This window comes from Vidua chalybeata, chromosome 3 (assembly GCF_026979565.1).
Source record: "Vidua chalybeata isolate OUT-0048 chromosome 3, bVidCha1 merged haplotype, whole genome shotgun sequence".
NCBI classification, from domain to species: Eukaryota; Metazoa; Chordata; class Aves; order Passeriformes; family Viduidae; genus Vidua; species Vidua chalybeata.
This window is the reverse complement of record NC_071532.1, coordinates 13,875,172-13,898,549: the sequence shown is the minus strand read 5'-3', so window position 1 is coordinate 13,898,549 and position 23,378 is coordinate 13,875,172. Positions and strand designations below refer to the sequence as shown.

General features: G+C 41.5%; 1 protein-coding gene across 1 annotated transcript in view; it reads left to right on the top strand.

Moving 5' to 3' along the window:
• The first annotated feature begins 11,960 nt into the window (after positions 1-11,960).
• Positions 11,961-23,378, top strand: part of CRIM1 (cysteine rich transmembrane BMP regulator 1) — a 168,758-nt gene continuing 157,340 nt past the window's right edge. Inside the window, exon 1 of the mRNA XM_053938945.1 lies at positions 11,961-12,603. Coding sequence (XP_053794920.1) covers positions 12,252-12,603 — 352 coding nt within the window. The 5' untranslated portion in view covers positions 11,961-12,251. The remainder of the gene's footprint in view (positions 12,604-23,378) is intronic.

Genomic DNA, 23,378 nt, shown 5'->3' with positions numbered 1-23,378 from the left:
AAGGGAAGGGAAGGGAAGGGAAGGGAAGGGAAGGGAAGGGAAGGGAAGGGAAGGGAAGGGAAGGGAAGGGAAGGGAAGGGAAGGGAAGGGAAGGGAAGGGAAGGGAAGAGAAGAGAAGGGAAGAGAAGAGAAGAGAAAGAGAAGAGAAGAGAAGAGAAGAGAAGAGAAGAGAAGAGAAGAGAAGAGAAGAGAAGAGAAGAGAAGAGAAGAGAAGAGAAGAGAAGAGAAGAGAAGAGAAGAGAAGAGAAGAGAAGAGAAGAGAAGAGAAGAGAAGAGAAGAGAAGAGAGAGAAGAGAAGAGAAGAGAAGAGAAGAGAAGAGAAGCTAGGATGCCAAAAAAGACCAAGCTGAATATTCAGAGGTGAGAAATGTCTTGCAGATATAAAGGCAGCTTACAGATAGTTCCCCTAAATGCCCAAATTTCATTGCTTTACCCATGCATATGTATCTCAGAGAAATTTTGTTTGTATTTAGTAAGGCTTCCCTTAGGCCTTATTCCAGCAGAATTCCAGCTAAAGACAGATTTGGAGGTGTTGTCTCCAAAGGTTCCAGTACCTGATAGATGAGATTAGGGACCAGTGGTACCCCAAAGTGTGAAGGTAGCTGTACTACCCAAACAGGAAAAAAGTTGCCAGGTACCAATTTCCCTGTCACATCTTACTCAAATGATGCAAATGTCCAGCCCTCCTCTTCCACCACTGCCACTCCCTTCCTTCACCAGCACTGGCTGTAATTGCATTTAAAGCAACAGAGAGGTTAAACTAACATGCAATTCTGACAGAAAATCACCATTCTAGAAGCTCAGCATTCATTAGTGGCCTATAGGAATTACCTTTTTCTTATATTAGGTTGAGATTATATTTATTTGTAATTGCTGATTTTTCAGTTCTTGTATTTGGAATATTTTAATAGTACAGTTTTACCCCTCATATATCCTGAAGGAAGACCTACAAATATATATAGACATAGAAACAGCCCTTTGACTAACATTAACATTGGCCACTTCAATGTTATTTTTAAAGATACTGGTGATATTTGTTGCTGTTCTAACAATAGTAATAAAGAGAAAGGAAGTGTTCTCCACACATTGTAGCAGTGAAAGAAGCAGAAAAATACATCTAAATGGAGTCCTAGGACTACCAAAGAACCATTTCTCTGCCCCTCTTCACCAAACATATTGACAGTTTCTGATTTCCTTTAGATTTTATCCAGCAGTAAAGGTCATCAATAACCTGTCCCACCTGACAGAAACTGCCAGCACATGGTAGAACTTGAGCTTTCATCTCACTCACCTGAAATACATGTCACAATAGGCGACAGCCATTGTCTGCACTGTTTGTCTGCACAAATTGTAGAAAAAAGCTCATTTTATAGCCCTAGTGCACCTTGGTATTTATTCCAATGAATGAAAGCTGTGAACAATAGAACAGGAAAGTAACTGAGAAAACAGGCAGAAATAAAATAGTATTTGGGAATGAATGGGAAGTTTTGCAAAAGACAGAGCACCTGATTGCTCTGATTTGAACTCCAAACAGTAATTTCAGATAATATGGCTCCAATGTAATCTAATATTTCCATATTGAATAGTGAACACTATTCCTCAATTAATATTTCTCCAGCAGAAGGTTTAAATAGAAAGACACACTTTGGCATTTAAAGCAATATAATCTAAAGGACAACTGTCAAGTTTAACCTTTTACATGTCACGACTGTGAAATGGTTGAGACTATTGATAGACAAATGTATAACAGGGAAAAACAACGAAAAAAATTAACCTGTAATACCTTATAATATAAGAAGCATTACAAATAACTAATGGCTTGTTCACATCTGAGAATTTGAAATGTCCTGATAATATTCTGTGTGTTGACATTTCTTGGGTAAGTAGTCTTGCTTCCTATTTATTCTACATATGCTATCAATATTGTCATGGTTACAGTCCAGCTAAATTATTAATACATATGTATAAAAATTCTAAGAGCAGTTAGATTTAGAATGAAAGTAAGCATTCCAGATTTGTACATTCCTTTTCTGCCTACCAAAAAAAAAAAAAAAAAAAAAAAAAAAAAAAAAGTTGAATAAAGTCACATATATTTCACATAAGTAATTATTAGGCAGAACTGTATTAAGTTAATTAGAGCATTTTTACCAGCTTCACTAGGTGTTCTGTCTTTTAGTTATGTGCATAAAGTTCTTGTTAGAACATTAATTTCAATGAGTTTTAGGAGTGAGACAAATTAAGATTTTTCTACTAAAAATGTGTTCATCAGTTATAGTTAAACTAAACACTTTTTGTCACTCTTAGGCTTCAAATCTCACTTACTAAAAATTGCATTTTAGTAGCAAAAAGACAAAGCATTGAATTTAAAGTAAGATGTCTGTCTGAATTATTCTAGATGATCTGGAAAAATTAATTGATACAGAGAGAATAATGAATGTCCAAGGAGTATTCTTTTTGATAATTTCCACTTTTCTTTGCCTATTTTGTAAAATTTACAAAAAAATCCTTTTCTTATAACAAAAGTAAAATATCAAAGGTATTATGGAATAATTAATAATATAAATACCCAGGTGGACTTGAAATACTGCATACTGCATAATTACAGTTTTTTAAGCTTCAACTAAAGAATTAAAAATACCTTATCTTTTTCATATTTTTAAAGTTGTGTCTCAGAATTGTTATATTGAGAATGAATACCCACAGAACTTTAAGAATTAGAAGAGTACATTTGTATAGTTTGTGTTCATTCCAAAAGGTTCTCTATAAAACATACGATCTAAACCAAATTGCATCACTTAAGCTGAATCAAGGACCACTCTTTCTTGTATAAGTGAAAACAAACAAAAAACCAAAACAAAGCAAAGAAACAAAACCCTCACCAAAGCCGCTCTGTAATTTGAGAGATAATAAAATGTTATTAAAAAAATAATGCATTGGCACTTTGATCTGCTGAAAGTAATATTGGATGGCCAAGGAAAGGAAGGTGATTCAAGATGCTTTTGCCCTACCTTGATGCTGGATATAAACACAGAATTGTGTAGAGAGGACATGGACTTTTTTGCATCCCACTGCCAGCTGTTCTGAGTCTCTTTCATGTAATTCAAGGGAACTGCAGATTGTTGTCCTCTTCCTGATTGCCTGCTCAAGTTCTTGAGACAATATCAATGGTTTTATCCTCATAAAATCTACTACAAAGACTAGAATGCCAGCAGGACTAGAACACCACTCTAGTCTCGGTCTGATCACAAGATCCAGCTGAAGGCTGAGAAAAACATTTCCAAAATGCACATCAGTATGGTGACAGTGCTACACTTCCCCAAGATGGACTGTAGCTGAGACAGAGGGTGAAAAAGCTGTATACAGCCTGTACAATAGTCACAAGTGTGATCTGCTTGCTGCTTGCAAATCTAGTAATGAAAAGTCACCTGCAGAAGCAAATCAACAGGGCAGTAAAGAACACTTTTTTAGTCCTACTCTGCATGGCTGTTAAGAGTTAAGCAGACACAGCATTACAGCAAATCTTTCTCCTTATTATTAAGTACGAATAACAGCTTCACTGCCATGAGGTAACAGGAGCCCTGTTGCAGTGTTTCTGGTAGAATTCAAAGATGAGCTTGTGAGAGTTGATTACCTTTTTTTTTTTTTTTCAAACTTCTAACCTAAAGTCTTTGTATCTTCTTTTCTGAAGAAAAAAAAAATTAAAAAGTGAAGAGAGAGAAAAAAAACCAGACAGGCACTCAAGAGAATACATTAATTATATTAAACCTCAAAAAGTCTTCATAACTAAACTCACTATCACGAGTTGATGCACGCTATAATCTACCTACGTGCTCTAGAACCCAGTTACTGTGGGGACAGGTTATAAAAGGCTGTAATCGGCTGTGGGGGCTAGACCAACTAACTAGGAAAGGAGATGGGAATGGTTGCTTTAACATAATCCCAAAAATAAGGCATTTCCTAGAAAGAGGGTCTGCTTCAGCTCAAAAGAAATGATGACCTGAACACTGAAAGAAGAATCCTTCTGATTTAAAAGGGATGGCATAGTATACTGTTGACATTAATCCCATATATATTAAGAGGGAAGGACTGGGAGAATTATACTGATCTTGTGGTTTATACTGGTCTTGTGGTTGGTTTTGTTTTTTTATCATTAGGAAGTGATAGAATTTGAAATATCTAGGCAACTGCTAATATATTGCAAGTTCCTACCAATGGTAGGATGCTATTCCCCATAACTACATCCAACCATCTATCTCCCTGGTTTGAGAAAAATTTTCTTGTCTGCCTGTTCTCTAGGAGTCTAAACTAATCAAACCATCCTCCTTCCCATCTTTCTTATTGCTGAGACTTCTTTGCTCCTCAGGGCTTGTTTCTTCTCATCATCATTTTTCATGTGAAATGGTAATTTGTGAGGCAGAAATGTTTTGAGAAGCAGGAGATGCTGTGTTCTCTTCCTGACTGCATCACTGCCTCTGATACCAGCAAGTCATCTTACCTTCCTGCTTGTTTCCTTAACTTCCATCCAAGTGTCTAAAGTTAAGACTCCAAGTGCACACTTGAACAGATATGTGCTGTTCAAAGCACTAGGTATACAGCTATGTTCATTTGCTTCCTGCAGCCAAGCCTGACCAGGAAATCTACTAAACATGTCTTCCTGCAGACTGAAAGAAAAGGTGTATGACCTTGCATGATGTTGAGTATCTCCTAATGTCACATGGGTGTATTAACATTTGTTGAAGCCTACAACATAATCCAGACTTGAAACATCTCTCAGGGTACTTAGCAATTTACAATATGAATCACCACATTTCTAATTATGTACAGGAAAAAAACTCCATGGATTAGCAAATAGATATTGCTAATATACTGAAATCAGCCATGGAAGGCCAATTCATATCATGACATGAATAAGAAAATATTAACAGAAAAAAATCTCAGTTATGAATAAATAAGACCTAAATATCCTTGGAAAAAAAAACAGTTATCTGTGGGGGTTTGCCCTAAGATGTTACAAAAACTAACACAGACTAAACAATTGTTATGAATGCTGACCTATACTACCTTGTTCTCTCACTGTAAGTATACCCCAGTAACTTTAGACATATGGACTTTGCAAATGGTATCTAAGCTGTATGTGGTTCTAACCAAGATATTAAAAAGCTGAGGAGATAGACTGTCTGCTAACTATCCACCAAGAGAAATAAAGAAGCTCAAACAAGTTATAGAAATACACATTTAGTCTAGGAAAATGTCTCTGTTTTACTGTCATAAGCAACATTATCTTCCTAGGATTAATGGATGAACTAGCAAAATCTGATTCCCTCAACATACTTGGTAGATACCAGAAGACGAACTTCTTAATTTGGCATACATGAAGTTGCTGTAATCAGAACAGCTTTTCACATTGTCCTAAACATTTCTGCTAACCCACATCATCATCCACAGAAACTGAGAAGGTGATTATAGACATGAAGGGAATTGAGTCAGTAGGGACAGATGGCTTTTACGGCCAGTTATATTTATCAAAATTAAAATATGGAAAGAGCTAGAAAAAAATACTGGAAGTTTGCTGTGATTTCTTGGAATAAAAGCTTCTATGCAGCATCAAAAATAGGTTAATTTGATAAGTAGGTAATAGAGCAGGTTGAGATTGTTGTAACAATCTCTGGCATTTGTGAGTTCCAGCCAGAATAATACACAATGGCGCAAAAGTTATAGAAACATTGTCAGGAAACTCACAGGGAGTTATACAGGCCACTTGCCATAAAGCAGGATCAGCTATAATTGCCTCTCAGCTGCTGATGGCTCGTCAGATTGTAAGTCCAGAGACTCCTGAAAGGCTCCGCATGAGCCAGCTCATATCCATGAGAAGGAGAGTTGTGTTGGCAAGACACTGACACACTGGTGTGCTCTACACCCGCCAAGTCCCCACCCTCTGCAGTGACCACTGTCACCAGATCTCTCTTTTCCCCATGTCATTCTCATGGAGTGATCCCATAGACCATCTTGCATTCATCCTATACTTCCTGGGGTTTGAGGTAGGGTTGTTTCAGGTGTTTTGTTCTTTCCCTTTTCAGCATTTGATTGAGCTGAAAACCAGAGGACAAGCCATTTTGCCCCTATTTGAATCAGTCATTTGAAGAGTTTAAAGCTCAGACAAATTTTGATGAGTTTGAACTGAAGTAGAAAGTATTACAGCTGGGCCCTGACTTACCAAGGTAACGGCTACCCACCAGCTTTGTCTGTACCCACCAGCTTCAGACCTCCTGCTTTTCCTTCAAGAGGTCAAAACTGTGTTCAGAATAGGAAGTACCTTGACTGGAATGCTATGAACTTTCCATGGACCTGCTAAGCTAGGGGATTAGCTATGACAAACCCTAGTTCACATCCAGTGTATCCCTGATCCTATTTGATTTCCTCTATTTTATACTACAGTTATTGAAACATGGCAGATTGCAGCGAAATAAACACAGTATTTTCAGATTTATATTCTAACATTTTAAATCTTATCAGTATGCAGCACTATGAAGAGGATTGTGGATGCTGATCTAATCCACCTACTTTTCTGGTGGCCAGATTTTCTGTAATAAAAATGCAAATAATCCCTAGAATGACATACCAGTTTAAAATACTTATACTTTTCTTCTGTAAACTGACAGCAATTTGTCTTTCTTTGCTAAGTATGCTTATTTGTTAAGAATATTTTCTTCATGCTAAAGAAGCTAAATCAAACATGACCTTGAGTGTGATCAATTTAAATACAACACTGCATTTCTAGATATAGTAGTTATTTCTCCCAGTATGTTTCTGGTACATATCCTTAAATAGATATTGAATCCCTAGTTCCTTAACTTTGCAATTTTAAAGTTATATATTCTAGCTTGTTAAGGTCTGAAAAAAACCCTTGCGTTGAAACCACAGTTTCAGTGACTTAAGTGCAATGTGAAGAACTACATGTGTAAATGGCCAATCCCATTCATTTATAGCTTATTTATTTAGAATTTGTATTAATATATAGCTTCTAAATTTGAGAAAAAATATTCACAACTAAATTAGTCATGCAATTGTATTTTAAAATTGCTTATGCAGTTGCTCTGAGGCCATTAAAAAAGCAGATACTTTTATTTCTATGTTCCACATAAGGAATCAAAGATGTATTAAGAAAAAACTGCATACCTGCTTGTTAGGTATTCCAGACTTAAATTTTGAACTACTGAGCTGTCCCAAGCTAAGGATTCAACTGAGAGCAAAAACTTGCAGGGCTAAAAAAACACCCCAGAGACTTCCTGATGGGATATTTATTTGTTATGAAATAGTTCAGAACAATTCATACACAGATTGTTTGTATTAAAATGAACTCTTCTATTCACTTTCTCAATTTCCCACCATTTTCCATTTAGAGGTTTTGAAACACCTTGCAGCTACTAATGTAATAAGCCCATGATATTTCTGTGAAGATAAAAGAAATTATTCTCATGAGGTTTAGACTGATTCAGCACTGCTTGTATTAGTGGCAGGTTTCATCTTGATCTTTTTCTTTTCTGGTAGTAGAGATTGCTCATGTGTATAACCTGTTTACGAACGAGTTTATGTCAAGAGACTGCTACAAAGGAGACGTAAATGATCTTAACAAACTAAAGAATGAAAAAAGAAGTTTAATGTGCAACAAAGACACAATGAGGTACAGAATAGAAATGAAATATTTGTGTAGGAAATAAATACAACTTTGGTATTAAAAACACCAATGTTCCCAAATTCAGAAACATATAGGGAGTTACCAGCATATATCAGCACAATGGAAACAGCCTTTTGAATTGAAATTAGGGCATTTTGATATTTTATTTAGTGTCTGGGGAGGGGGATATTTTTTATTTTTGGTTGTATAAATGTCTTCAACCATATAATGAAATGAAATAATTTCAGTTATCACTATTGCAAATTTCAGACTTACAGGAAATTTACACTGAACATGTACTTTTCACATGGGGAGATTTACCAGGAAGAAGAGTAGTGAGTACAGAACTGAGGAATCAGTGAAGGGGATGGTAGTTTTCTCATATCACTGTGTGGATTCACAAAAGCTCCGCATTCCATGATGTCCAAGCAAGCTATACAGCTCCTCTCAATTACTGCTGCAACTTCATGTGGCTTCAATACAACACTAACATTACAGGAGAACAAGCCCAGAAAATTTCAGCTGCTACAGCCTGTTTATCAGAATGCTTTTCTTCCTCCCACAGTTGTATTAAGTAGTATTTACTAACCTGTTTCTAGGGAAAATAAAGAGCTGGGTTTCACTTCAGTAGCTGAATCCACTTACTCCTAAGCTATTTGGATCAGTAGAACCCTTAATAAATCAAGAAGCAGGTAGGAGCAGGGATAAGTGAATTTCCCATCTTCCAGATGGATCCACTGCTTCTTGCTGGGGAAAGCAGGGATATTCACTTTCCCTGTAAAGTCATCAGGTATCAGATTTGCTGATTTCCAAGGAGTATCTTATTGTCCCTGTGGACTCTTCTCAGGTTTGGGGCAAGAGAATTCTCTACCTTTCTTGTTGAATCTGTGCCACTGTGCAATGAAGTATTTTGATTCCTGGGGCCAGAAGAGGGAAACACAAGCATAAGCATGAACAATTTGTGACTTGGATCTAAAGGGCAAGACCTAAGGAGACAAGAAGCCTGAATTTTGGTCCTTCTTCCATACACATCTCTGTATTTTCCTCTCTTACATGCAGCTATCACAGGATAAACAGTGCATGAATCAGGGTACTAATCCTGTTCACAGCTGAAGCCTCTCTCACTTGGCAGTCAGCTCAAAAGTTTGCTCTCATTTTCTCAGGGCCCTACAACATTCTTATCTAAGCTGTCCATAGCTTTCCTCTTCAACTGTTTTTGTACTGTTTCTAGAGCTTCTTTGTTCATTCCCACACAAGCAAACAGGCACAGTAGGTCCAGTGAATTCTTTGTGTGTTGAATATACTGTACATCAGTACAGTACATGATGGGTAGGTCTGGCATGTCTGGGAAATATTGAACTGCCTGAGCATGCAATCCAACATGTCTGGGATTTCCATGCTGGCTATGTACATAAGTCCTGGAAAAATACCTTCTTATTTTTCATACACCAGTTCATTTTTTCACATGAGGGGATTAATACATTGTAATCAGTTCACTTTTCATCTTTTGATAAACTAAGCCTATTAAATTCAAGCCTCTGACCATGTATTGTATGGTGCAGCATCCTCCCTAGCACTAAAATCACTGTTGTGATTCCTTTCTGCACAATCTCAGGTTTGTGAACAGTGTTTTAAAAATACAGTCGCAGGAACTGTATGTCTCATTCAAAAAGCAATCTCAGCGATGCTATACATGGAAGGCAAAATCCCTTCATGTGCCTCGCCAGTAAAATACATTACCAAAAGGCAGTGTTTCCAGGTTGTAGGAAACAGTAGGTTTTTACAAACTACTCTCATCCAAGTCACAGCGGGTTTTTTCGTGGAATTTTCTGGTGAATCAAAAGTACTCTGACCCCTGCAGGTGCTTCGGCAAACTGACAAGAGAGGGCTGAGGATGAGGGGAGGAAGAATTTGCATTTTTGAGGAAATGGCACAGAACTTCTTACTTGGTGTGTCACTTCACCACGGAATATCATTCATCTGCATAACATTCAGAGTTTGAGGCCTTGTCTAATATCAACTTCAGGGTGCTCTCCTGACCTACTGCTTCCCAGAATTCAGAAACATACAATGTTTTTGGTTGTCTTCAAACGTATACACTGGGTTTGTTTATACCAAAACATACTGCATTTAGCAAGACCAGCTTGCAATTTACTTTCTAAATCTCTTAAAAAAATATATCACAGTATTTCTTCAAATACTCTTGTCCAGCAAATCGCTGTTTGTCCATTCTTTGTTGAGATATGTCAGCTGAATGGCCCTAATCCATTTAATGTATGCTGTATCAAGTATTTTATTGCAATAATGGGGTTTCACTGAGAAAGAGACCAATGTCTTGCAAACTACTGAGACTAATAAAAACACTGTAGCTCTTGAAAAATATCTCTCCTGCTTTTTAGTTTAAGTTCTGAATGGATCACAATACAGCCTGATATTCTGCTACAGTAAAACCATTATTATTTTTTAAAGTAGACAAATATGGAAATGCTTTATTTTTGACATCATGTTACATGGTTGCACTGTTTCTATTACCAATGGGCCTGTTCTAGCAATAGGGAATCTTTGCTACAGTAGGTATTTAGGCTGGAGTCAACAACAGTGAATTACAGTGCTTTTAAAACTCACTTAAAAGGTATGCCAGCGCTGACAAAGCTTTACACTACAGTGTCGTCTCTTCCTGGTGGGAACTCTGCATTGCCAGTTTGGAGCTTTGCTCTTCCATAGCAACTCCTCGGCTGACATGAGACCTGGTTGTGCCCAAGTGAACATATGTGTGGGGCTAGAGAAACTGTAGGAACCATGTTTTGGCCTCTCTGTAATAATCTCTATTAAGGTTCCAGATCCTCCTTCCCAAACTGCTGGCACCGGTACACGCAGTCCAAGCCTTCTCAGGCTCAGCACCCTACAGCTGACAAAACCCACTTGCGTTGCCAATGGCTTAATAATCTAAATGACCCCAGTTCTGGGCATTCCTGACCGCGGGATCCATCGTTCCCAAAGCTGCCATCCCACCTTGGGCTGGGCAGGACACTGTAGTGGTAGGTCCCGCTCTGAAATTCTACCGAGGGGCTGCTCTGTGCGGCCAGCTACCTCCTGTTTCCTGCCGTCTCCTCCGCCCGGTCGCTGCCGCCCGCAGACAAAGCAGCATTTTGACCTTCGTCAACACCGTTCCTGTCAGTTTCCCTCCCGCCGCCCCCTCGCCCGGAGGGCAGGCACCTCCGGCCAGCCGCACTCCGCCGGAGAGAGCGCCGCGCCGAGCGCTGCCGCCTGCCGGCCTTGCAGGGCCAGGGCCACCGCCACAGCGCCGCCGCACCTCCCGCCGCCGCTCCGGGCCGTCCTTGGCCCGCGCAGCCCCAGCGGACCGGGCAGCGGCAGGGCCGCGGCTGCCCGGCCGGCTCTGGGAGGTGACGGCAGCCGTTCGGTAGGGAAGACCGGCCGGTAGCCGCGGGCGCCTTTTGCCCGAGTGGCGACGAAGAGCACCAGGCGGCCCGGGGTCCGCTTTTGGTACCGAGGTCGGCGGGCGAGCGGCGCTACTGCCGCTTGTTTATGAGCGGGCAGAGGAGCGGCCCGGGATAGCGCTGCGCCGCCGCCAGAGCGGGACAGCCCCTCCCGCCCCCGCGGAGCAGGTCCGCCACGGCTTCTCCGCACCCGCGGGGCACCTGGGCGCGCCCGGGAGCCCGGCTGCGGGAACGCAACGGGGCGGGGCGGGGAGCGACCGGTTCTCCTCTCCCGTGGAGAGAGGGGCTCTCAGCCGCTCCCGTCCCGGATCCCCGCGCCCCTCAAGGGAGCAGGCAGAGGAAGAGGAGGAGGCTCTCGCCACCACGGCTGGGGACGGCGAGGCCCCATTTACGGTTGCCCGCAGCATCGCCCTGCTGGGGCTGCGCCCTTTGCGGGGCCCTCTCCCTCCCCGCCCCCGGTGTCCCCCGGGCCGCCGCCAGCCCGTCCCCGCGGTCTGGCGCCGCCGCCCCGCTCCGCGCCCAGAGCCCCGGGAGGGGGAGGGGAGGTGCAGGGGGAGGCGGAGGCGGCGGCCGCTGTGGGGCCCAGGCTGCTCCTCGCCTCCGCTGCGCCTCTTCCAGCCCCAGGATCTGGGGCTGGGGGGGCGCGGGAGGAAAGGGGGCGGGCCAGCCCCGGCAGTGCCCAATGAGAGAGGCGCGGACGGGCACTTGGGGCGGTGCGGAGGCGATCGTCGCCCAATGGGGGCAGGGCAGAGGGCGCACTTGGAGCGGGGCGAGAGTGAGGCAGGAGGCGAGTCGGGGCTCGGGACGCGAGGGGGACAGAGCCAGCAGCCGTCGCCGCCGCGCGCGCAGCCGCTCGCACGCACGGCGCCGCGGAACAGGGAGCCGGCGGGCGCGGGACGAACGGGCTGAGGGACGCCGCTTCCCGGAGCGGGCAGCGGGCGGAGCCGCCACCCGGAGGAGAAGTTTGGCTGAAGCCGCCGCCGCCGAGAGAGGAAACTTTCCTCGGGGGGCCGGAGGCGGGGGCGGCGGGAAGGAGCCGCGGCACGCTCGGGTCCGCCGCCCGGCGAGGGGGCTTCCGAGAGGCTCCCCCCGGCCCAGGCCGGGCTGCGGCGGCTGGGATGTACCTGGCAGCGGTCTCGGCGGGGAGGAGACGCCCGGGCGGAGACGGCGGCTGGCACCTGGCGGCCGCGGGGTGGCTGTTCCTGCTGGCGCTGCTGCTGGGCGAGTCGGGGACGCGTGCTCTCGTCTGCTTACCCTGCGACGAATCCAAATGCGAAGAACCGAAGAGCTGCCCCGGTAGCATCGTGCTGGGGATCTGCGGTTGCTGTTTCATGTGCGCTCGGCAGCGGAACGAGAGCTGCGGGGGAGTCTATGGACTGCACGGAGCTTGCGACCGGGGCTTGCGCTGTGTCATCCGACCGCCGCTCAACGGAGACTCCATCACCGAGTACGAAGTGGGCGTCTGCGAAGGTGAGAGGCGGCGGGACACCCTCCATCCCTCCATCCGTCCCCCGGGGTGGGAGTACCCGATGGGCGGCGGGAAAGGAAGGAGGGCGCACCTAAGACGTCTTAGGCGCCGGTGCGCCTTCCTTCCCTTCCAGCCCGCCCGCCTGTCCCATCTGCGAGCGTGTCTTCTAACCTTCCCTGCTTAAAAAAACCCACAAGCTCCTACTTAGAAGTTTTGCCCTAGATTTTCGTACCCTAAACTTTAGGGTTCTACTAATTCTCCGTAGCGTGTCACTCGCGTCACAAGCTGATAGCTTGTATCAGCTACTGATGCCCAGCTGAAATTCCTTGATAAAGGACTCGGGAAGAGTTTGGCAGATGGAGATCGGCGGGAGGTCAGTCGTGCACACATGATGCCTGTTCTGGATTTCCTCCTGTGTAAAGAAACAACGAAGACTGATCATCTGTTATAAAGTTTTGTTTCCTGTTCCTGTCACTTAATATCTCTCTGCCTGTCCTGCTCGGCATATAACGATAAGGGGGTGTCTTTCCCTGCTGGAGCATCAAGGGGGGTAAATACTCACGGTAGAACTCCTCTCAAAGTCTCTTCAGCTTCCTGCCGTCTTGTGAGGTGATGAATTGGTATGAAGTGCAAAAGGACTTCACCCCCCTTCAGTTTTTTATCTATCAGAATTCCTAAGATTTTTTTTTTATGTGTTATAAATTAATGAAAGGCCAGAGACAAAATTTTAGTCTTTCTCTTGTACCTCTAGTTGCCTTTTCCCTCAAATTGAGGGAAAACATGGCGCTGTAAAGAGGTTACAAATAAGCAGTAGTTTGGGATATGTATAAATGTATATGTGATTCGGAGCGGGAGCTTCGACAATTCTGGAAAAGAAGACGGAGGCGGTCTCCTCTCGGCGGGTAGAGGGCAGTAGAAAGTCCAGAGAGACGGTGAGGCAGCATCTGTCCAAAAAACTTGCATTTAAAATGATGCCGTATTTTAAGAAAGCGAAACGCGATCATTTTTAGTGGGCAGCTGACCTTTGTCCTGGCGCTCATTATTAGTTTAAGATTCCATTTGCCTCCATAACAAATAAATTGCAAACCACAGCAGAACAGGGCAGTGTGTCCCGCCTGTGCTACAACCAATGCTGTCAGCCTCGGGAGCTGATGCTTGGGTAGGATGAGCTCTAGATTAAAAGCTCAATTGTTAAACATTTTTAAATGGCCCTAAACTATTTTGAAGACCTCGATTGAGACTATGTTGCTGAATATGTACATTGCTGTAGTGTCTTCTTTTTAATATGTATTGGAAAAGATTTTGTAAATAGAAAAGTACAAGCAAACGTACTTGGAAAACTTACCTGTTTTTACAGGAGTTTCTCCTGTCGTGTGTTTTTGAGTAAAAGCTGGGCTAAAATAGCTTCCCCCCTCTCAATGGTTAAAGGAACTAAGAGCCTACAGTCATTAAAAGCCTTAATGCTCCAGTTTCCTTACTGTATCACAGTATGGACATCTCTGGCACTTTAGGAGTATTTCATTCCTTTGAAGTGATGCAATCTGTACGTTGCTGTAGTTCAACTCATAACACGTCCCATCTACTGTTGAAAATAGTATGAAGCATTTGTTGGCAAGATTGTGTTTCAATTAGTGTTGTGGTTAGAAACCAGTTCCAGCTGTCCCTATAGGAATAATCCTAGGGGAGGGAGATAACGATCTATTAACTATAACTAAGGGAGATAACTTTCCTATTTAATTTTCTTATTCTATTTTATCTATTTAATTTTCATTCTCATAAATGAAAAGGAACCAAGCTGAACTCTCAGCCTAATAAATAGTCCTGGAATACCTCTTAGTGAATTGTCAGGAAACTACCTAATTCTGAGGAACAGAGGTAATATGTTGTTCTTCATGTTGCATGCTTTGGGAAGAAACATGTCTAATCTGATACGGACTGAATAAATCTGACAGAATAAAGCCAAAATTGCTTTAGAACTCTTCTTGAACTGATTGTACTGCCTCTGATCGCTAATATGAGGTTGAATAGCTCTGGTTTTTTGATTGTGATGACCTAAACAGTTGTTCAGTTTACAGGCACACATGCAACAGGCTAGGCTGGTGATATCTGATGTGAGTAGTAGTATTAAGCCATGCCTTTATCCGTTAACAGAATAAAGGCTGCGCTTTTTTTGTTGTCTTGCACATTGGGAGTGCAAACCCTTTCCTTCCCCAGTCCAGGGAAGAGGAAATAGAAGTGTTTTACAGAACTGTGTGAATAGAAAAATCATGATTTTACTCTCCTTCCTGTCTCTAGTCTTTTCCTTCATTGCAATTTTTTACACTGAAATGACCCCTACTGGCTACAGTTATAAGCATGGTTTTTTGTATCATTTTTGAAGCTTCAACCCTGTCTTATTTCAGCCTATCAGCATATGCTAGGCTGCAGAAGACTTTGAGAGCTGGAATAGCAACAGGTAGAAATGTTTGTCTGCTAACTTGTTTTTAGCATTTAACACACTTGACATGAATGAGTTCTGTAACACCTGACAGAGAAGTCTCTGTGACACCTGTTGCTGGTAGCTTCTCTTTCTGAAATTACAAACAGACTATTCTTTGTTAAAGCAATGTTTATAAATTAAATCTGTTGCTGATCCTGAGGGTTTTTTCCTTTATCATTCTAAAAGCTGAAGGAAGTTCTTGTTCATCTCACCACCTTAACTATTCACATCTCTAAGCAGTTCTAACGTTCCATTTGTGTTGTTATCCTGGAGTGAGTAAATGCCTTTCCTGCATGAAGCTGTATTCTTAGTAAGTAATAATTCTGAGGTCCTAGTGGTGGTAGCTATGCCTCCTAAATGGTATTCTTGAGAGACTTTGCACACCTCCAGCCTCTGTTGACTTTACAACAAACATCCTTTACAGGGATTTGCTGGATTGGTTCTATGAGGTGTTGAGAGCCTACACCCCCTTCCAAAGACTCTTAAGGTTGAGAAATTTTAAATACAAAGCAGGAACTGTCCTTACTCTCTACCTTTAAAAGTAGTCCTGGAGCCACCACTGAATTAGACTGAAGTTGTCCCAAAGCACCTTAACTTTGGCTTCTGTAGCTGGGCGGGGCTCTGGCTTTCCAGGGGATTGGAGAGCCTTGAAAAAGCTCTGCCAAAGAAGTTAGGTTACTCTGTGAAGGTTACTCTGTGAAGGCATTTCTCGAGATGACTTTTGTCTGTTTCCCTGCTTCCCCAGTTTCTGGTGCTATTAGATGAAGAGGCCTAGATTGCTTTGCTAAAGTTGTCAAAGTCATGACAGTAGCAAATAATATAACACTGAAAATGACTGGAAATTATTTTTAGCTTTATTTTTAATTATTTTTATTTAAAAAAATAAGGTTTTGTGATACATTTGAAATACATACTTAACAAAACTGCTAGTCTGAAGGTGTTCTTAGTTTCTTTTTAGAATATACTTCCATATGAATTAGCCTCTAGGTAGACATTGAAAGAAGGTATCACTGTGCCACTAGCTTACCAATAATATCTGTTACATTGTTTGGTTTTGGTTTGTTGGTTTAGTTTTAGTGGGGTTTGGTGTGTTTTTTGTTTTAGTTGTTAGCTGGGTCTTTTTTTTTTTTTTTTTTTTGGTGAGAGGGGTACAGTTATTGCTGTCTTCTTTTTGCTTACTGCCTAGTGCATAACTTCTGTACTGAAGTTGCCTTGGGACCAGGAGAAGGTTGCTGAAGCAGATTTTAGGCAAGTATTGGGAAGTATGCATGTTAATCTCCTACGATGATGGCAGAAGCTTTCCTTACTGTGGCTAGTCCTAGTTTCATTTACTGAACTGCATCTTTTGGGAGTTTGGAGCATTACAGTCTATCTTACTCCTTTCTGAGGCAAGTTGGGAGATCTTGGATATGTCCATTGTCTTTTCCCCACCCATAAGTCTGCCTAGTGTTCCTCCTTGAGAAATATATAAGGGTACAGTGTACAGTATGCAACTGAAGCTTAGTGAAACTGGAGCTGATGAAAATTTAAACCTTGAAAGCCTAGCTTTTTTATTTTCAAAATTCTGAAGAGGAAAGCTGAGCTTGTGGGTTTTTTTTTTGTGTTGTTCAAGCACTGATTTACATGTGTGCTAATGCAGTTCTTCCCCACTTCAGTTAAGTAAGGACAACTTGCCTGCAGACTTGGTAATATTTTTTATCATTAGTAACTTTGGTAACTAGTACCCTTTGTAGAAACCTGTTTTCAGTCCTGTCCTATAATGGGTCAGTGGACACAAAGCCTTCCCCTTGGTGCTCTGTCTCCAGACAGACTGCTATACTGCATGCTTGGCTTCTTGCTTGTGATGCAGTCCAGACCCCTAAAGATCAGGCAGTATTTTGCTTTCTGTACAAGTTACTGAAGTTCAAGTAATCTGGAAGTTGCCTGTGGGTAACCCAGTTGTTTACATCTGTTTGGACTGGAACAGTGCCGCCCAGATATCTTAACTTTTTGTTTGGTTGGATTTTTAATTTGTCATGTAGTGAATGGCTGGGGAAATGACCAAGTGGTTCTGATGTCCATGTGTGTGCAGAGAACTTCTTTCAGTAACATCAAGTGTTAGAACTGATGATCTGGTTGGGGACTTCATCAATATTAAGTGGTGTACCAATGGCTGTTGGTGTGAAGACAGTCAAAGTACTTTGTTCAAAGGCTGTTGGCAATCCAGACTATCAGGGAGACAAACAGAAAATTATTTATGTTGCCAAGAAAAGGAAACTATCAGAAAAACTACTTAGGTTGTGAAACTAGAATGAGAAGTAGTTCTTTGGTGAATTTTCAACTTCTCATATGCTAGTCTTGATCAAATTTAACAGTCCCCTTCCCCTATTCCTCCTCCCTGCTGCCCCCAAAAACACTTACTAAGAGGATGCTGACTTCTTACACACACACTGGATAATATATAAGCTACTCCTGCTCTATATTCCATCAAAGCTGAAATTTCAACATCATTAAGAACATGTAACTCTGAGTGTGGCATGGAATTTGAATTGGATCAGGTGCTTATTTGACTTGGAAATGGTTTCCTCTCTGTTTCTGGGCATCATGTTTTGATTTTAGAAATGACTTGGTTCCAGTATTTCAGCAAAAATTAAATGGAAATGTCTAATAGATATGATGCAGGAATTAGTAGGGTTTTGCTGCTGTGGATCAACACGGTAAGTTTAAAACTAGAAGTCTCACTGTGGGTAGGCTGGATTACTACATTCTTTAACTTTAGTAAGAGGAATATTCTCTTTTTATTTTTAGTTTTTAAAACTTCATATGAGCATCCTTTGCTTATGTGAATTTTTCTACACAGAAAGTGATTCTTTCACCAGGTTCCCCAAAATCATGGTGCTTATAATGATATTTTTTCCTTTTTTTAAATTTTTTAAGCTACCTTTGAACTTGTCCCTAGGCATCTTTGCTGGTTTAAGCACCCTCTAGCTAATTCAAGGATTGCATAATTTAACTTCTTGCCTGGTACTTAGTCAACCAAAATGTCATTTCACTGACAGGCATATTATGGAATAATTAACCCATTAATATGGTTCAAAAATGCTGTCCTCTTCCCCTCCTTACTTTGTGCCCCCCCCCCCCTTAAGGAGTCTTCATCTCAATAAGTTTACAGGCTCTTGCAGGCAAAACCAGATGTTTCTGTTTTAACAGGTTAAATACTTTGTAGAGGTGACCTATTAAGTATCTCTTGTGACTACTTATAAACTGCTTTTCATTTGAGAATGCATTTAATCCACAGGGAATGTAAACTTGGAAATCATGAACTCAGGGTTTTGCCTGAGACTTTGTGTGACACCGTTTGTGTCTGTACTGGAACCTGGAAAATGACTGATACTGACACAGAAAGCTTATGTATATGGAGAAACTTACCAACATAAACTAAGATGGGAAAATAACTTCGCATAGATTAAATTCCACATAAGCATAGGGATTAAAAACAGTCCCTGTGGGAGCTCTTGTCTAAATAGACTAGTTTGGCCTTGTTTTGGGGAAGTAAGCCCGTCCTAATGTTTTGAGAAGAATGGAAGCAGTTCACACCTTTACCAGAGGCAATATTCAGTCCCCAGCAGCTTTCACGGTGTATACTGGGAACTTAATTTGAGAATCTGCAAATCGTGCTAACACCACCTTGTGGGTCATGGTTGTGCAAGTCTTTATTGAGACTGAATAAGAAAACAAACTGGGGATCGAAGGGTTATGGGCAGCAGGAAGAGCACTGACTGGCTCATAGGCATGCATCAATTCCCATGTTCTTACTCATTTCCTAAACTTTAAGCCTTATATAGCCAGTGTTAGGCTTCAGTTGTTGGTTAGACTTTGTTTGTTTGGATGAGCTTGGATTTGTTTTTTTTTTTTTTGTTTTTTTTTTTTTTTTTTTTTTTGGTTTTTGGTTTTTTTTGTTTTGTTTTGTTTTTATTAGTGAAAAATCTAGCAAGTGTAATGCTTCTGAATCCAAGAGAGCCTATTCTATTGGGTCATTTATCCTTGAAATAATTAAATTTCAGTGTTTTGCTAGAGGCTGTGTTGTATTCTCCTCAAGATTTTTTCAGAAAGGCTGGATATGTGTGTGGAGGTATTTCTTCCCCTCACTGATGGGTTGTTGATAAAAAGCTGGGGTCATACTGATAATGGTGTTACATGCACTGATGTAACCTCTGCTGCTTTCACAAGAGAAATGCCGAACTTGATGTCTATCTCTAAGCTAGGTTTTAGGAAACTAAAAGAAGCCCTGAGGGTAATTCTAAATCCCCTTGAGGCTTGAGTTTTTCCTGTAGTCTTTTCCTGTAGACTAAGAGATGGGGTGAAATTCCTCTGAAATATGTTGTAATGATGGTGTTCAGTGGTGCTGTATTAATGATTCGGGGAAAGTGGCAAAATATTTAGGGTATCAGATTTCTTACAATAGTGTGGACTGTTCTTGGTACAGGTTGCTTTACTCATGGCCCTGTTCCAGAATTTGTCTTTGACAAAACTTTGCCTACTCCTCTCAGCTTTGCCTCTGCCTAGCAGCTTCAGCAAACTGCCAGCCAACTACTTGTTTGCAGTGAAACTGATGTGTGCTGCTGTACATGCAGGCTTCTGAAGCAGCTTGGAAAAAAAAAAAACCTGGAATTTTAGACTGCTTTGGAAAATGGTGATGAAGCTTTGGCCCTTTTCTGAGGCTTTAACAATTATTTTTGCAATGAGTTTTCTAGAGCTAGAGGAAAAATCTGCTATGACAGCTGAAACACCGCTGTCCATGCTCGTTCTAATCAGGGGAGTACTGGCAGAGGCTTTTTCTGACCGATTAAATCCTGGGACACAGTGCAGTATTTTCAGTCAGATATTTATGAACAAGACATGTTTCTGGTCATTGGAGTAAGATAATTTCCTTGTAAGTCTTTTTCTTAGGTGTGTAAATGTAAAACTCATGATTTATTATTTCAGACAATCTTTGGGGAAGGTGGCTTTTGGAAGTACCATTTACTTTTGCTGTGGCATCCCCAAGAGTGAAATAAAACAACAAAATGCAAAACACATTCCTCCCCATCCCTCCCTCCTTCCATTCCCCCTCCCCCACACCCCCCAAAAAAAGGCAGAGGGGGGGTATCTGGAGAAGTAAAATATTCCAGACAGTGTGAGGAAAACTTCAAAACTTGCAGTAGTTGTCTGTGTCACATGCTTCACCTAACATTTCTGTTTGTCTCCTTGCCTTCCTCAAGGCTTCTGTAGAATTTCTGATAATTCATTGGAAAGCGGATTTGTTTAAATACTTTCTGCATTCCTTAGTATGAAATAAATGTCTTCAGACACAAGAAGAGCTGCTGCAATGAAGATCTTTCTCACTACACTGGGGATTTGATCACCTGAGATACATGCTAGGATAAAGCAGGCAGGTTGGAGACAAGCATTATATATGCATGTGTTTCTGAGGTATCTAAATGTTATGGTACAGTTCTGCTTTCTAGCTTTGACTAGAAATTTTCTCAGGAAGCTGCAAAACCCTTTTGTACTGCTGTACATTCCACATGAAGATTTGATCTTGGAAATGAACCATTCCAAGATGTGGAAAAAAATGCTTTCTCACAAAACTCTCAGCTGTGTGTCTTACCATAAAAATTTCTGCCAGCTCTAGTCCTTGATTCATGACTTCAGTGGAAGAATAAGTTGCAAGAGGGGAAAGGGTTGAAGCCAGTGTATGAGCTCAAACTCACTTCAAGGCTAGTCTTTCCTTCTGCTGCTTCTCAAGGTCTGGGGCTGGGTTTCAAGCATTCTTTAGTGGTAATTAGTCATTTCTATTGTTCAGCTCCTCCAAAACATGAATTTCCTTTCCATCATTCTTTTTTCTTGTTCAAAGAGAAGTGAGAGTCTACTGGCAAGAAGCATTTCCTTTTTTTTTTTATTTTAGCAAGTTAGAATCCTTTCAGAGTCTTATACTGTCTTAATGAATACCACTGATTTGAAAATGGTGTTTTGTATACCAGTGTGCTGGAGGGATGGGGCTCAGACCTTGGGTCTAGTTTCATGGAGGAGTTTCTGAAAGGTTCCCCCCTCTACCTCCCAGTTCTCAGAGGGCAGTAGGAGTCTCAATAAGGATTGCTTCTCTCTTGTCTTCAAATGCAGATTTAAAAGGATGCTAGAATCTGTAAGATGTGACTTGGACAGTTTCACTTCCAGGTCATCAATGTATTTTATGGTGTCTTTGCTCTTTTCAGCTAAGAGCTACCTGGGATGCTTAAAAAAAAGGCGGAAGTAGCAGAGTAACATGCTGCAGTTAAATGTAAATTATGGGAGTTGACTCAATCCACTCCAGTTAAATTACAGTCCAAAGGGTAGGGTGGTAAACATAAGATTATTATGGGCCAAATGCTTGTGTATTTGTTTTCAACAGTGGTACGTCAGTGATCATTTCAGTGTGTTTCTTGCTGTTTGGAGGTGATGCATTACCTAAACTGTGAAGGTGAACAGCATAGCATTCTCCAAACAATAGCTGATATTCATTAAATGTCCAGAAAGGAAGAGAAGGGTTGGGGCACAAAACAGAAGTTTCTGTGGCAGGCAGAAGGAATTGGGAACTTGAAGGAAGGGAAAGCAAAACTTTAAGCAATGGAGAAGCAGTCTCTAAAAAGGTCTTTCCTTGTACTTTTAGCTTGCACCTGTTTTGAGATGATCCTTTGTGAATGGGGAATAATAAATAATAAATGTAACCATAGTGAGGTAGTGTGTGTCTGGAAAGTAAGGCTTAGAGTGAGTTAGTTTCTCAGTAGCATGCTTTTCTAAAAACACAGGCAGCTCTTCAAGCAAATAAGATGAATGCTTCAATCATGACCACCATGCCTTGCATGGTGCTGTGTTGTGAATGCTGGTATGTAGGATATAGTATGGAAGAAGTGATGGAATGCTGCTTACCAGAGACATATTTCTCAGACTATTTCCCAGACTAGACCTGTTTAAGGACCTCTTGTTCAACTTGTTAATACCTTAATCCTCTTCCCTACTTTAGGTGCGTGCTATGACAGGACTTGGGAATTCAGCAACCCAGAGCAGTATGTGAATTTTTAGCAAGCTGAAACATTTGCTTTGCAGAAAGCAAGTGATTATATGAATGGTAGAAGAGAAAAGGAAAGAAGTTTGGGATTAATGTGAAATCTCCCTTCCTGTGGCTTCCTTTTGGTATAAAAGCACAGTTGGAAGAATTAAAAGGTACTATGTCCAAGACTTAACTTTGATCTCAGTAAATGCAGAACTACTTTATTATCGGAAACTTTATCTGGAACTTGCTTGAATGAGTTGGAAAGAGTGGGGAATTGCATGTAGATAGAAATTATTTGAAAGAGAAATGACTTTGAAGCTGTAGTTATGAGCCTGCTGGGAGCATTTGAACTGCTTTGAGGCTTGTGTGCAAAAGGTGCTTGAGTGACTGTATAACAAGATTCCAGTGACAACTCAGGATAGCTAAAAAGTGCAGTGCTTTGATTTTTTGCCCTTACCTGATCATGCCAGCACAATGAGGCGGTGAAAATCACAGCTAAACAAAGATCAGTTTGGATGAAAACTAGTAGTTTACTTGGGCTTCTTTTCAGCTGCATTGCTTCAAAAAACTCTGGAGTGTTAAGTACATACTTAATTTTTGTATTTTTAGGTGTCCTAGAAGTAGCTAGGGGATAGGATGTGCATATCAAGGTGTGAGGCATAGATTCTTATATTTGGAGTTTGTTGGCCCTGCTTGCAGAGAAATAAAGCTTTCGTAAATTAGTACATTTCAGTTTTTGTTCACATCATCCAGATTTGAGAGGTAGGCATAAAAAAACAGTCTTCTGAAAAGGAAGCCACAGAGGTCAAGCAGAGCATGCAGGAAAAGGTATACAGCCTGGAATAGTTTGTGGACTGTCCCAGGTCCCAAATCACTGGTGTGTACAAGTTTATTTTTGGAATAGTCCCCAGGACATGATGATCTTTGTGAGTAATAAAGGCTAGGTTATATGTTCTGTACAAGATATCATTCCCTTATCAGTTAAAATATTGCTGACCTCTAAAGGGGCAAACATGCTGGACGAGTGTTTATCCACATCAAGGAGAGCACTAGATGTCTTTGCATCAAGTATCCAAAGCTTGGAATTGAAGTGATAGGCTGGGTTCATCCCTTTAGCTCATGAATACTTTCATGTGGTTGTACCTTCCATTCCAAAGAATTTTGTTCTGCCTGTACTGATGTGACTTCTGAGAGCTTTTTCTAAGTGGCAAACAATTTTTCATCTAACAGGACTTTGAAATTCTGTT